Source organism: Liolophura sinensis, unplaced genomic scaffold, assembly GCF_032854445.1.
Source record: "Liolophura sinensis isolate JHLJ2023 unplaced genomic scaffold, CUHK_Ljap_v2 scaffold_441, whole genome shotgun sequence".
NCBI classification, from domain to species: Eukaryota; Metazoa; Mollusca; class Polyplacophora; order Chitonida; family Chitonidae; genus Liolophura; species Liolophura sinensis.
In genome coordinates, this window is record NW_027018380.1 from 20,411 (window position 1) to 33,431 (window position 13,021).

At 39.7% G+C, this 13,021-nt stretch overlaps 1 protein-coding gene across 1 annotated transcript; it reads left to right on the plus strand.

Moving 5' to 3' along the window:
- Positions 1–674: 674 nt before the first annotated feature.
- Positions 675–3,629, plus strand: LOC135481678 (uncharacterized). Its single transcript, XM_064761356.1, has 4 exons — positions 675–725; positions 2,482–2,500; positions 3,009–3,184; positions 3,441–3,629. Exons 1-4 carry the CDS (start codon positions 675–677, stop codon positions 3,627–3,629), a joined length of 435 nt encoding a protein of 144 aa, XP_064617426.1.
- Positions 3,630–13,021: the final 9,392 nt, after the last annotated feature.

The window sequence follows — 13,021 nt, forward strand, 5'->3', positions numbered from 1 at the left end:
AGGTTTTGGTTACTTTTTTTGTGCGGATAAACCTTCGTGTATTTCGAACAAGCCATCTCTTTATAATACAGACAGTTTGGGTCGTAACACTTTGTCTAAGAATTTAGAAGACTATATTTGTCCTTTTTCGATTGAAGAGCTTAAGGCTTCATTAAAAAGTCTCACGATACTGCGTATGGCTTAGATAGTATTTATTATGTTTCTTAATCATTTACCGCCTGGGCCACTTGAGACTCTCTTGGACTTGCTTAATGATATTTGGATAACTGGCAATTTTTCACCCTCATGGAGCGAGGCGTGTATTATCCCGGTTCCTAAACCGGGTAAGGATCATACACATCAAAAGAATTACCGTCCCATAGGTCTTACCAGCTGTGTCTGTGAGACTATGGAACGAATGATAAATCATAGATTTGTTTGGTGTCTTGAAGCAAACAAGCTTTTGTATAATATAGAATGTGGTTTTTGTCAAGGGAGATCTACTTTAAATCACATTGTTCAATGTGAAACTTCGTGATGGTTTTATTAACAATAAACATGTGGTGTCGATATTTTTTACCTTAAAAAGGCCTACGACACCACAATATGTAATATTAAAGGACCTTTCTGATATGGGATTAAAGGATCGCTTACTTTTATCTCAATTTTTATCTGACCGTCTGTTTAAGATAAGGATGGGGTCCACTCTCTCTGACTCTCATATGCAGGAGATGGGTGTATTCCAGGTCAGTATCCTTTCACCAACACTGTTTAGAATAAAAATGAATAGTTTGGCAAAAACATCTGGCACTGAGGGTTCTTTATATGTAGATGATTTCCTTATATGCCTTCCTTACTCTGCTAAAAATATGAATAACATCGAGCGGCAATTGCAGCTTTGTCTCCGTAAGATCACGAAATGGGCCGTTGCCAATGGTCTCAAACATTCGGTATGCAATGTATGTAGAAACATCTAGACACCGACCTTAAATTTTATCGTAAACCAGTGAAGACTGTTGGAGAAAATAAATTTATATTAGTTATATTTGATGAGAAATTATCTTTTATACCTGATAGGGGCCTTCGTGGCTCATTCGGCTAGCGCGCTAGCGGAGCGTAATGACCCAGGAGTCTCTCACCAATGCGGTCGCTATGAGTTCAAGTCCAGCTCATGCTGGCTTCCTCTCCGGCCGTATGTCTCCGTACCTGCGGATGGTCGTGGGTTTCCCCCGGGCTCTGCCTGGTTTCCTCCCACCATAATGCTGGCCGCCGTCGTATAAGTGTAATATTGTTGAGTACGGCGTAAAACACCAATCAGATAAATAAATAAAGAAATAAACTTATAACTTATACAAATATGCTTAAGGCTAAATGTACAAAGGCTCTCGATATAATTAACGTCGTGTCAAGCACCGATTGGGATGCCGGCCTATCCATTTTACCTAATTTATATCGTTCTCTGGTGAGGTCTAAATTGGACTATTGATCCATCATTTACCGTTCCGCTCGGAAATCAGATCTTAAAATGTTCGATCCAGCCTATCACCATGGCCCAAGGCTCAGCCTTGGTGCTTTTAGAAAATCATCAGCAGAGAGTTGAGGCTTATGAACCTTCATTATATACCCGACGTATAAAACTGAGCTTAAGGCTCATCCATCAAAACTTGCGGCTGTGTTTTTAATCCATCATAAGTAGATAAATTTAATAAATGGCCCAATAAGATCCCTTCGTTTGGTCTTCGTATACGGGACCATGTTGTGGAAGCAAACATCAAGCTAGAGGATATAGCTCCGGTGTCTTTTCCTCAGTCTCCTCCCTGGCTTCTTCCACAACCTAAAGTAATATTTAATCTACAAAAAAAATTTAAAAAAAATCAGATACAAGTCCTCTCACAATACTTAGATTTCGAGTTCTCGTATTTTGTGGAACTCTCTAAGTTTGGAACAAGAAATGGTCTTGTCACATGATGAGCGGTAGGGCCATGCAGTCCGTCTGCTGAAAGTTTGACAGGTGGATAAGTATGTAGTCGAAAACAGTAGCCCAACTGAAAGACTTTCTAAAAGAAAGAGATATGTCCGTATAGGATTACAAGAAGGAGCATTTAGTTAAGCTAGCGGAGTTGGCGGTAAGCATGAATTTACCAGTCATAGAGAAAGTAGAAGCGAAGAAGTCTATTAAATCCGGGGTGACCACTTCTGCAGGGTCGGAAATAAGTTTACCAGATATGACGACCATAAATTTTGAATTTGCTGATGTATTTGCATATGCTTTACAAAAAGGGTGAACCAGTGAACGGTTACGACAATACAAACACAGTCACGGGTATCGCCTATGTACAAATGGCCACATTCATGGTTAACAGTTACACGAAACAACTACAACTACTGACGAGGCAACGACGGTGGTAATCATTCGGGGACTTTGTGTTCGGGAGACAAGTACATCGGAGAAGCCCTATCCAGTTTTGTTTGCTGTTGAGAAATCTGGTTTCGTTATTGAAGGTGGCTGTGAATGCCCAGCGTAAGTAGTTCAATAACCTGGCATGTAAACAATTTTGTTCAGGCTATTTAACTCCTACGACGGACGTCAGCCTATGAGTGAAATAACTACCTGACGCTAAGTTTAAGCCTGTAATAAGCTGTGGTCTCTTGTGCAGTGGATTTGTAACGCCAATGGGACAAACCACGCAGACAGTCTAGGCCGCAAAAACTGGACATCAGCACAAGACATCAACAAGAAAACTATGTTCCTCCCACCAAAAGAAATATAATTCGCTCTCCAGGTACCCCAAAGCTACAAATCGCGAAGTGAAATTGGCAGTTTTTCATTTGGTGAAAGCTGAGGACACAAATATAATTGAAGTCTTAACTCCTCCAGATGGTGACGATGGATTTCCAACTGTGCCTCCAACTATCCGTGAACTGGCTTATCTTTATCAGAGATCTGATAAAGAACATTTCATTTCTGAATTTCTTAAAACAAGAGATCACATCAGATGTTATTAATAACGTAAACAAACTAACAACAGGTCAGTCGGAAAATGAACACTGGAATTCTTATCGTGATGGAAGAATTACTTCTTCCATATTTTCTAATGTTTTGTCGTTCAAGGGTGAAAGCCCAAATTACTTGGTTAAGTTCATTTTGCATCACAGCTCCATTATATCATCAGAGGCCATCCAATATGGGATGAAGAATGAGCCAGTAGCTAGGGTGTTATATGTTAAGATGCAAAAGATGTTAAGATTCAATTTACAGTAAAGCACCATTCCTTGGTGCAAGCCCTGATGGGCGAGTAAAATGTAAGTGTTGTGGCCGTGGCCTGTTGGAAATAAAATGTACCTTTAAACACAGAAACCATTCTTTGGAAGAAATAGATAATGATAAGAAATATCATATCTGCAAAGATAAAAATGGTAGTTATCATTTGAAAAAAAAAACAAGCCCGTGGTACACACAGATACAGGGACAGATGGGTATATGTGAGCACAATTGGTGTGATTTTGTTTTATTTACTGGCAATTCTAATATATTTGTTGAACGAATCCACAAAGACAAAGATTACTTGTGTAACATGCTTTCAAATCTGTGCACATTTTATCATAAATATGTATACCCAAAGCTGCTGCGGAAACCAGCTGAAGAGTGAAACTCATACATCTTTCAAGATTGTGATATCCACTGATGTGTGGAGTGGACTTGTTATGCATCCAGTGTTCTTATTCTACTATCATTATGTAGAAACTATCAGTCCTGTGGCTGCCCTATGTAGTTTTTGATGTTCAGTAGGTTTACCTCCGATATACTGGGATCACTGTTTCCATTGTGTTTAGTGAGTGGCACACACCAAACCAAACTAGGCTCTCAATGGCATATGATTTATTTAGTTATTTATTTTATTGGTGAACTCAAGAATATTTCACTTACATGATGGCGACCAGCATTATGGTGGGAAGAAACCTAGCAGGGGAAACCCACGACCATCCACATGTTGCTGGCGGATCTTCTCACGTATGATCAGAGAGGAAGCCAACATGAGCGGAGCTTGAACTTACAGCTATCGCATTGATGAGAGGCACCTGGGTCATTATGCTGTACTAGCGCGCTAACTCCTTTGGCTGCTGATCTCCCCCCACCCCCTCCAGATGGCATATGAAGAAAAATACTCAGTTCAGAGTAAGTCAGTATGTAACAGCTTTAATTCCTGATTTCACTTCTTAATCTCAAGTTACACTCTGTAATTGAATATCCGGTGTGCTAATGCTTGTTATTGTGTACATATATTGTGTAATTTCTGAAAATGAAAATGCCATCATGTATATTGTATAATATACGCTAAGTATAAACAACTGAACAAATGCTCAAAAATATTTTGCGTTGAACATTTTTATGCACAGTTTTAATATTGTATCATAAACATGAGTCTGTACAAAATATACAACTATTATTGTGTACAGAAAAGGTTTCATTTCATGGTGAACTAAAATGGAATTAACTAAATTATAGAACAGTTTCAGTACAGGTATATACACAATAATGGCATACTGCACCCAAGTCAATCCAGATTGCATGATTTAATCAAATGTTTTCAGTGGTGGAAGAAATGCATGAAGCGTATATTCTCTGCTAGATGAGTACATATTGCCTTCAGATAACACCATCGGCTTGCATTTGTTCAATAATACATACATTTTATTGCTACGGCCACATTTGGTTTACATGGGTGGAAGGGTTGTTTGAAAAGTATTTTAGTAGTGTGGGTCCTTGAATTGGTGCTTAAATTTCTTGTCTACTTTTGATTTATTTTTGGAACTGGTGTTCAGTAAGTCAACAGCTGGTTAATTTTGCCAACTTGTGACTTACTTCAGAATATTTCACTTACAACATGACAACAGCCAATTGAAATGGGGTAAACCACTGCGCCTTGTATTCGGCCCAGCACCTCCGATGAAATGCAAGGAGCACACCCTTGAGAATTTATTCGGCATCCAGCTTTGCTCACGTCGAACCATGTGAATCCATGCGCGTCGCAAACTATTCTGTTTTCGAGTAGGAAATGGATAAAAGGTAACGCCCTTCATCCAAGGATACTTCCTTTTTTCGTAGTGTTTTTTCACTGCAGCGTTGCATCCCGGAACACAGCCAAAGAAATTAGGCATTTTGGCTATCAGTTGTCAAATTCTGGCCCTACCGCTGGGGCTTGGATGATGCTAAATTTACCTTCGATGCGAAAGAGCTCTCTTTTTCAAGGGCACAGCATGTTCATATTGTCATTTCGAAAACCTTAACCGTCTCGTGTTTTCACCTTGTTCTCGCTACGATATGGCTGAAATATTGCCGATGTGGCGTTAAGCCATAATCATTCATTCAAAGGCACAGATCATGATCTCGAATTATACGTATTCAGCAAGATTTTGCTGAAATCAAGGGTAGTTATCCGGATTACAAATTTGTACATACTGATGGGTCAAAGGATGGTGACAGGGTTGCGGCTGCCGCTGTCTTAGATCAGCGCGTCATTTCTCTTCGTCTCCCACCTACCTCTGCAGAATGCCCAATTTCTGCAGAGGTCAGAGCTGTACTCCTGGCCTTATCATATGTTTCCTCACGCCCAGAGGGCAGTGATATGCAGTGACTTTTTCGGAATTCAGAATAAAAAATTTAAAAAATCCATTGATTCTCGAGATAGTAGGCAAACATAGAAAACTAATTAAAAGAGGTAAAGACATTATATTCTGCTCGATACCGAGTAAAGTGGACATAGAGGCAAGAGCTGCCCTAAAGAAATCCATACCAAAAGTTAAAATCCCTTATACTGACATGAAGTACTAAATTCTTAAATATATTCTTCGCCTTTGGCAGAGTGAGTGAGTCTTGCAGATCCATAATAAACTGTATTCCATTCATCCTGACATCGGCTACAATGCCTATACTTGTCAAATGTTTCGCAGAGACCAAGTAGTTTTAACGAGGTGTCGTATTGGGCATTCTCGTCTGACACATACTTCATACTAGATGGGGGCAGTGCTCCCAAATGTGTTGTATGTGATGCCCATTATGGTATCAAACATATCTTGGTTGATTGTGTGGACTTTACCCATGTTTGCCCATGCCCATGCTAGTCCCTTCTCTTCGTCCTCTATCCTCTTCTTCAATCTTCTCTGTCGAGGCCAGGGCTATAGTTCTGGCCTTATATGTTTCTTCTGGCCGTACCCAGAGGGCAATGATACGCAGTGACTCACTCTCCTGCCTTTTGGCAATACAGCATAATAAATTTAAAAATCAATTGATACTTGAAATATCAGCCTTACATAGAAAACTAATTAAAGGAGGTAAAGATATTATATTCTGTTCCATATCGAGTCATATTGTAAAGACTGCCCGAAATAAATCCATATCAAAAGTTTAAATCCCGTATACCGATTTAAGACCGAAGATTCTTAAATATATACTTCGCCTTCGGCAGGGTGAATGGGACTTGTGGGTCCATAATAAACTGAATGCTATTCATCCTGTCATTGGCTCGTAGAGATCAAGTAGTTTTAACGAGGTGCCTGTTGGGCGTTCTTGTCTAAAACAATTTTATTTTTGATGTGAGCTCTGGCTCAGAGTGTTGGATGTGATGCTGAATACAGCATTAGACATATCCTGGTTGACTGTGTGGACTTTGGCCATGTTGGGTAAAGATTCTATACCCTAAACTCTGTGATTTGTTGGACCGCATCGCTGGCGATATTGTCATACATTATTTGACGGCTACTGGTGTTAATCATAAGATATACATTTTAATTATTATTGATATACATAGATAAAAAATTACACATACAGTTTTTCTAGATACACGATTTTTAAAATGTAATGATTTTCGAGTTTTCACTGTTTTGGTTTTTCTCATCTACTTTTAAACATTTTCAAACATTTTTATTTCATGTTTAATGTTTTCACTACCATATCGAAAACCTGCACCGCCTCGAGTTTTTAACTTCTTCTCGCCACGATATGGCTGAGATATTGCCGATGTGGCATTAAACCATAATCACGCGTTCATTGATTCACAAGCATGGCCCTTGTAACAGCTAGATTATACTTCCACGTATGAATTTACGACCTGGCACAGACGGATTGCTTTACTAATAGCGTGGCCGTTGTGAGAAAGCGAACACCTCGACCAGTGGATATGTAGATATCTGTCAATCACCGGGGCCTGGTTAGCATGTAGTAAAAAAAACAAGGTTTGCGCAAAACAAAGCTGAATGCATGCACCACATTGGGTTGCAATGACACTGGGTGACCCAATCGAAACTGCTGTGCAAACCAGATAATTAGTTGAGCACATACAGGATACATATTTTTTGTAGCAATCCATACATTGTATTACACAATATAGCACATGTGGAAATGTGCCAAATGTGGTAAATCTGTCTCTGACCTTCTCTCTATTCTAAAGCGTGCATGTCCTGTGTTTTTGACACTGATCAACAATTTTCGCTATTCTTTCAGTACATGTATAGCCCTGTACATACAGCGCTTTTTAGGTTTAGAGCTGTAACAGTTTTCTGTCACGGATCTGCAAAACTGGGAAAATGCGCTTGTGCGCGTTTTGATAGCAATTTTCCACCAAAATATACATTTGCGAAAGAAAATAAGACCGGGTTCGGGATGAACACGTGAAACTACGTCGGGTGGCATACTTAGAATATTTCTACATTCACCCTAGACACGAATAGAATGTGTATGCATTATATCACATACATTTGTGAATGTGCCTAGTAAACCGGCCTTTTGACAAATTCTGAAGCCCAGTATATCCTCTATTTATTAACACAGCTCAAAGATTTTCAGCATAGATACAGTACATGTATAGTCCCTTCCACCTTACAGCTGCATTAGTTTTTTATCACGTGACCTACAGATATAGCGGAAATTGCAAACTTTGATTTTTGATTGAAATTTGCGACATAAGTACATCTTGCAGACAAGATTAGTGACGAGGACGTCAAGTTACATCCAATTCACTATCGTTCGGATAATTGATTGTCTACATGAATTACGTTTATTTTTCTTATTCGTCAGCGAGGCTCTCAAATAAATCATCTATGGAGTTCAACTGTGTAGAATCTTTGCCGAACATGGGCGAAAGCTTTAGAGGGTGGACTGTAAAAGCTGTATGTACAAACCTCTTGGAAGCCGTATAACTACAGGTAGTTCTGATTTATGTTATTACTGCCCCATTAAGTTTATGGGAAGTCAAATGTATTATTGTAAAAAAAGGTTACGTTATTGTTCTATGAAATTATGCAGTTGGGAAGATGACAAAGAATGAATGAATGGTTATGGTTTGACGTCAAATCAGCAATATTTCAGCCATATCGTGGCGAGAACAGGGTGAAAAAACGGGGCGGTTGAGGTTTTCGACATGGACGTGAGAACATCAAAAACGAAACATGAAGTATAAAATCCGAAAACCAGCATATTTTCAAAATATTTTCGCTGCCCTGTCCACGACTGTCTTTCCATGGATACCAATGTGACTTAGTATCCAACAGAATATAATATCTTTGCCATTTTAATTAGTTTTCTATGTTTGGCTATTATTTTAACTATCAGTGGATTTTTAAACTTATTATTCTGAATTGCCTAAAGGCAAGACAGCGAGTCGCTGCATATCACTGCCCTCTGGGCGTGTCCACAGGAAACATATGGCAAGGTCAGGAGTATAGCCTTGGCCTATGCAGAGAACATTGAAGATGAAGGTGGCAGACGAAGAGAAGAGGCCCGCTCTTGTAAGACAGCCGCAGCCACAACCCTGTTCCCATCCCTTGACTCGTCAGTATATAAAAATTTATAATCCATATAATTAGCCTTGATTTCAGCAAAACTTTACCGAATTATATTTACGTAGATCAAATATTAGTTTAGGGTGTGGAAGGAGACTCCAGAAAAGACACCAAAGATATATCCTCTAGCTTGATGTTATCTTCCACAGTATGGTCCCGTATATGGAGACCAAACGGAGGGATCTTGTTAGGACATTTATTAAATTTATCTACATAAGATGGATTAAAACCACAGTAGTAGGCAGGGTTTGTTGGATGAGCTTTAAGCCTTGTAGCATATTGAAGGCTCAGTTTTATAAGTCGGTTGTATAAAGAAGGCTCATTTGCCTTTACCTATAAACTCTCTACTGGTGAGGTTCTAAAAGCACCAAGGCTGAGCGTCAAACCTTGGTGATGAACAGGATCCAACATTTTAATATACAATTTTCTTCCGGAAACGCAAATGATGGATCCATAGTCCAATTTAGACCTCACCAGAGAACGATATATAAATTAAGTAAAATTGATCGGTCAGCACCCCAATCGGTGCTAGATACGACCTTAATTATATCGAGAGCCTTTGTACATTTAGCTTAAAGCGTTTTAAAATGAGGTATAAGAGATAGCTTACTATCATATATTATATGACAAAGAAATGTTCGGAGGGAACACATGCCGAACAGAATGTCATAGTTTCTGACAATGAAACACGAACGACTACAGCCTGGAGCTCTGTATCCATAGAAAGAGGGCTATGAATAATATTGTTATCTATGAAGACAAGGAGCTACCTGTAGCTCGCTTTTTTCATTAGGAGAGGTACTATAAAGTGTACAGTTTTTAAGACTTTTCTTCATCAGGTGTCTTCAGGTGATTTTTGTGAACACAAAGGGCCATAGGATTTAATGATTGAACTAGCTGTGTTATTTCAATAACGTCGTTTCACTATCCAAATTTATTGGCATCCTCTTTTGCTGTTCTGGGGGCCTCCGTGGCTCAGTCGGTTAGCGCGCTAGCGCAGCGTAGTGACCCAGAAGCCTCTCACCAATGCGGTCGCTGTGAATTCAAGACCAGCTCATGCTGGCTTCCTCTCCGGCCGTACGTGGGAAGGTCCTCCAGCAACCTGCGGATGGTCGTGGGTTTCTGCCGGCTCTGCCCGGTTTCCACCCACCATAATGCTGGCCGCCGTCGTATAAGTGAAATATTTTTGAGTACGGCGTAAAACGGTAATCAAAAAAAAAAAAAAATCATTTGCTGTTCTGAAGTAGTTTGGGTCAAGCAGAATTAGGCGCAGGTTGAGCTGAAAGTTGCACAGAAAAGAACTAGCCTTGTTGCCTCATATGGGCTAAATCAATGAAGTTTGAGTAGCAACAGATGTTGCTCGCTTGACAAAACAGAATGAGTGAGTGAGTGGTTGGGTTTTAACGTCGTACTCAACAATTATTCAGTCATATGACGACGAAGGAATCCGTAAGGTGCATGTACGTGTAACATGACTTCTTGTAGCATGACGGATTTCTACCGCTTTTTTAATTTAGTGCTGCTTCACTGAGACGACTTACCGAAGGCAAGTAAGCAGCCCCGCCCGAGCCATTATACTGATACGGGTCAACCAGTTGTTGCACTATCCCCCTTCATGCTAAACGCCAAGCGAGGAAGTTACAACTTCCTCTTTTAAAGTCTTAGGTGTGTCTCGATCAAGAATTGATCCTGGATCTACGGGTCCCGAAGCGGACGCTCCTACCACAAAACAGAATGAAAAGGTAAAGTTGTCAGTGAGTGAGTCTTTGGAATAAACACAGTTGGTCTACAGGTTGAGGTGTAATAAAGCAGACCTGTGAGCGTCCTTCGGATTCATTGCTCGCGAGGAAGACCTGAAGTAAATTATTTATTGTAGAATATTATGACAAGCCGTACTTCTGGGCAATCGACATGTATGTACATATACTTTTAGTCCTATATGTCCTATAACTACAAGAGGTCTCTATCAGTATGTCTATGTAGGCCTATACATGTGTTCACTCGTATTTCTTTCGATTTTCTCAACCCTCTTCACACCTTCTAGGTGTATTGCTGGGGATCCGAAATAGTGAAGTATACAGTGTTTTCAGAGTACCGTACTACCTCTGAAAATTGTCTGTGGTACTGCTTGGCCTATTGGGGTACTGGCCAACAGTTGATCTATCTAATTGCTTATGTGTTTAATTGTGGAATGAACTGTTAATTACGTTTGCTATATGTGATCAACATTTGGATATAATTTTGAAATATAGAAATAATGATAAATAATGAAAATTTTTATGCTCACACTAACCGAACAAATGGAAATGGTAACGATGCCAAAAAAATTTTGGAAAATGTCTACAACCTTACAGTATAATCATAATACGGTGAAATGCATTATCTTTAAAGTCGTGTCATAATCAGGTGGAGCCGAGTTCTCCATTACAGAAAATAACTGATAGGCCCTTTGTTGGCGGACGACCAATGAATTTTTGTGCTGGAAGTCAACTGGGCATTAGTTGCAAGAAAAATAAAAATACAAGAAGAGCAATAAACCCACTTCACACCCTTTATCTGAAGTTAAGAAACGGTGGTTTTCGAGTTTTAACTTTTATTTTTTTCCCATCTGATTTTAAACATGTCCGAAAATTTTTGTCTCGGTGTGATGTTTCAACTACTATATCGCAAACCTGATCCGCCTCGTGTTTTCAACTTGTTCTCGCCACGATTTGGCTGTAATATTGTTAATGTGGCGTAAACACATATTCATTCATTTATTCATTAAATCAAGAGCAAAAACTGTACCCCTTCATAAGTCATCATGGAGAAGGAATAACACGGGAGACAAGAAAGCAAATCCACCGTTTGCATGTGATCTAACAGGGATACTGCGACCACAGACCATACAAGGCAAGTAAATAAAGCAGATCCTGTCGAAAGCGTTGGGTTCTAGTTATTATTCCAGTTAACATGAGCAGCTTTAATTGCGAAGAAATAATGCAAAAAGTTGTGACGATACTTGCCAAGTATCAAAATAACGTATTCATCCTGGGATATCCAGAAGCCTTTTTAGTACCCTGTAGAGAACGATTACATTGGTTCTCAACACAACGTAATTACATAGGTGGTAGCATCTGGGCAAAGTCACGTACAAAAGGCCATAATTACACCATAGGCAAGAACAGAGAAGGACACAATATGCTGCAGTAGATAGATGGTTCTCAGGTGGCATTTTTGAATCAAATCGGATTTCAATCCAGACAATAAGACCTCATGTACATATACGCTTCACGTCGTGGAAAAGGCGCATTTATGACACCCAGCTTGTGACAGAACACCATCTCACATGAAGAAGAAAGAGTTTGGAGTAATCAAGGTAAGTCAAAAAACACTTACTATTTGCAGTACACGTACGGCGATTTTTCCCATGAAATGAATATATCTATAAAATGGACGAATGGCAACAAATTTGTATATTCTGTGCAATATATCTTACTTACGTCACTTAAGTTATGATTTATCCATGACAATCTCACGGGATGAAAAACATAGAAACACAGCCGTGTAGGCAAGATTGTGGTAAAACGTGTATTCCCCTGTGGGACTGGTGGTGAAGTTAGGCAATTAAATGTTACATGCCCTTATAGGTTTACATTTGTGTTTTGTCCGCGATGATAGCGTAGCATCTGAGTGAAAATTTATAATTCAGCGTTTCACACGACGTGTAAAGTAAGGAAACTTATGGATATAGAATATTCCGTGCGAATATTCACTGAAAAATGCAGACAATTTCTCTTTACATCGGACCTCAGCTCTCCAGTCAAACTTGTCGTATAAGGCGACTAGCCACGAGCTTCCCGCTCTAGGCCCGGTGAATATAATGACTTACATCGTCTCGGTTGTGACACGCAACCGGTGATCCACCTGTCGCCCATGGTTGCCAACCATAATGGGGGAGGGCATGATCCTGGTGGGTGGGGCGCACATTGATCGTACCAAATCCTCACTTCCAACACGCCAATTTGGCCCGTACTTCTCCATAGACAGGAGATTGTTGACCTTTAACGTACCTTAAAACCTAACGATCAGATAAAAATTCCGATGTAAAAGTTGGTAAAGCGCATAACCGAGAGGTATTTTAAAATAACATATTTTCCATGTGGTGTCGTAGGCCTTCTCAAGGTCGAAAAATATGGACAACTGATGTCATTATTAATAAAAC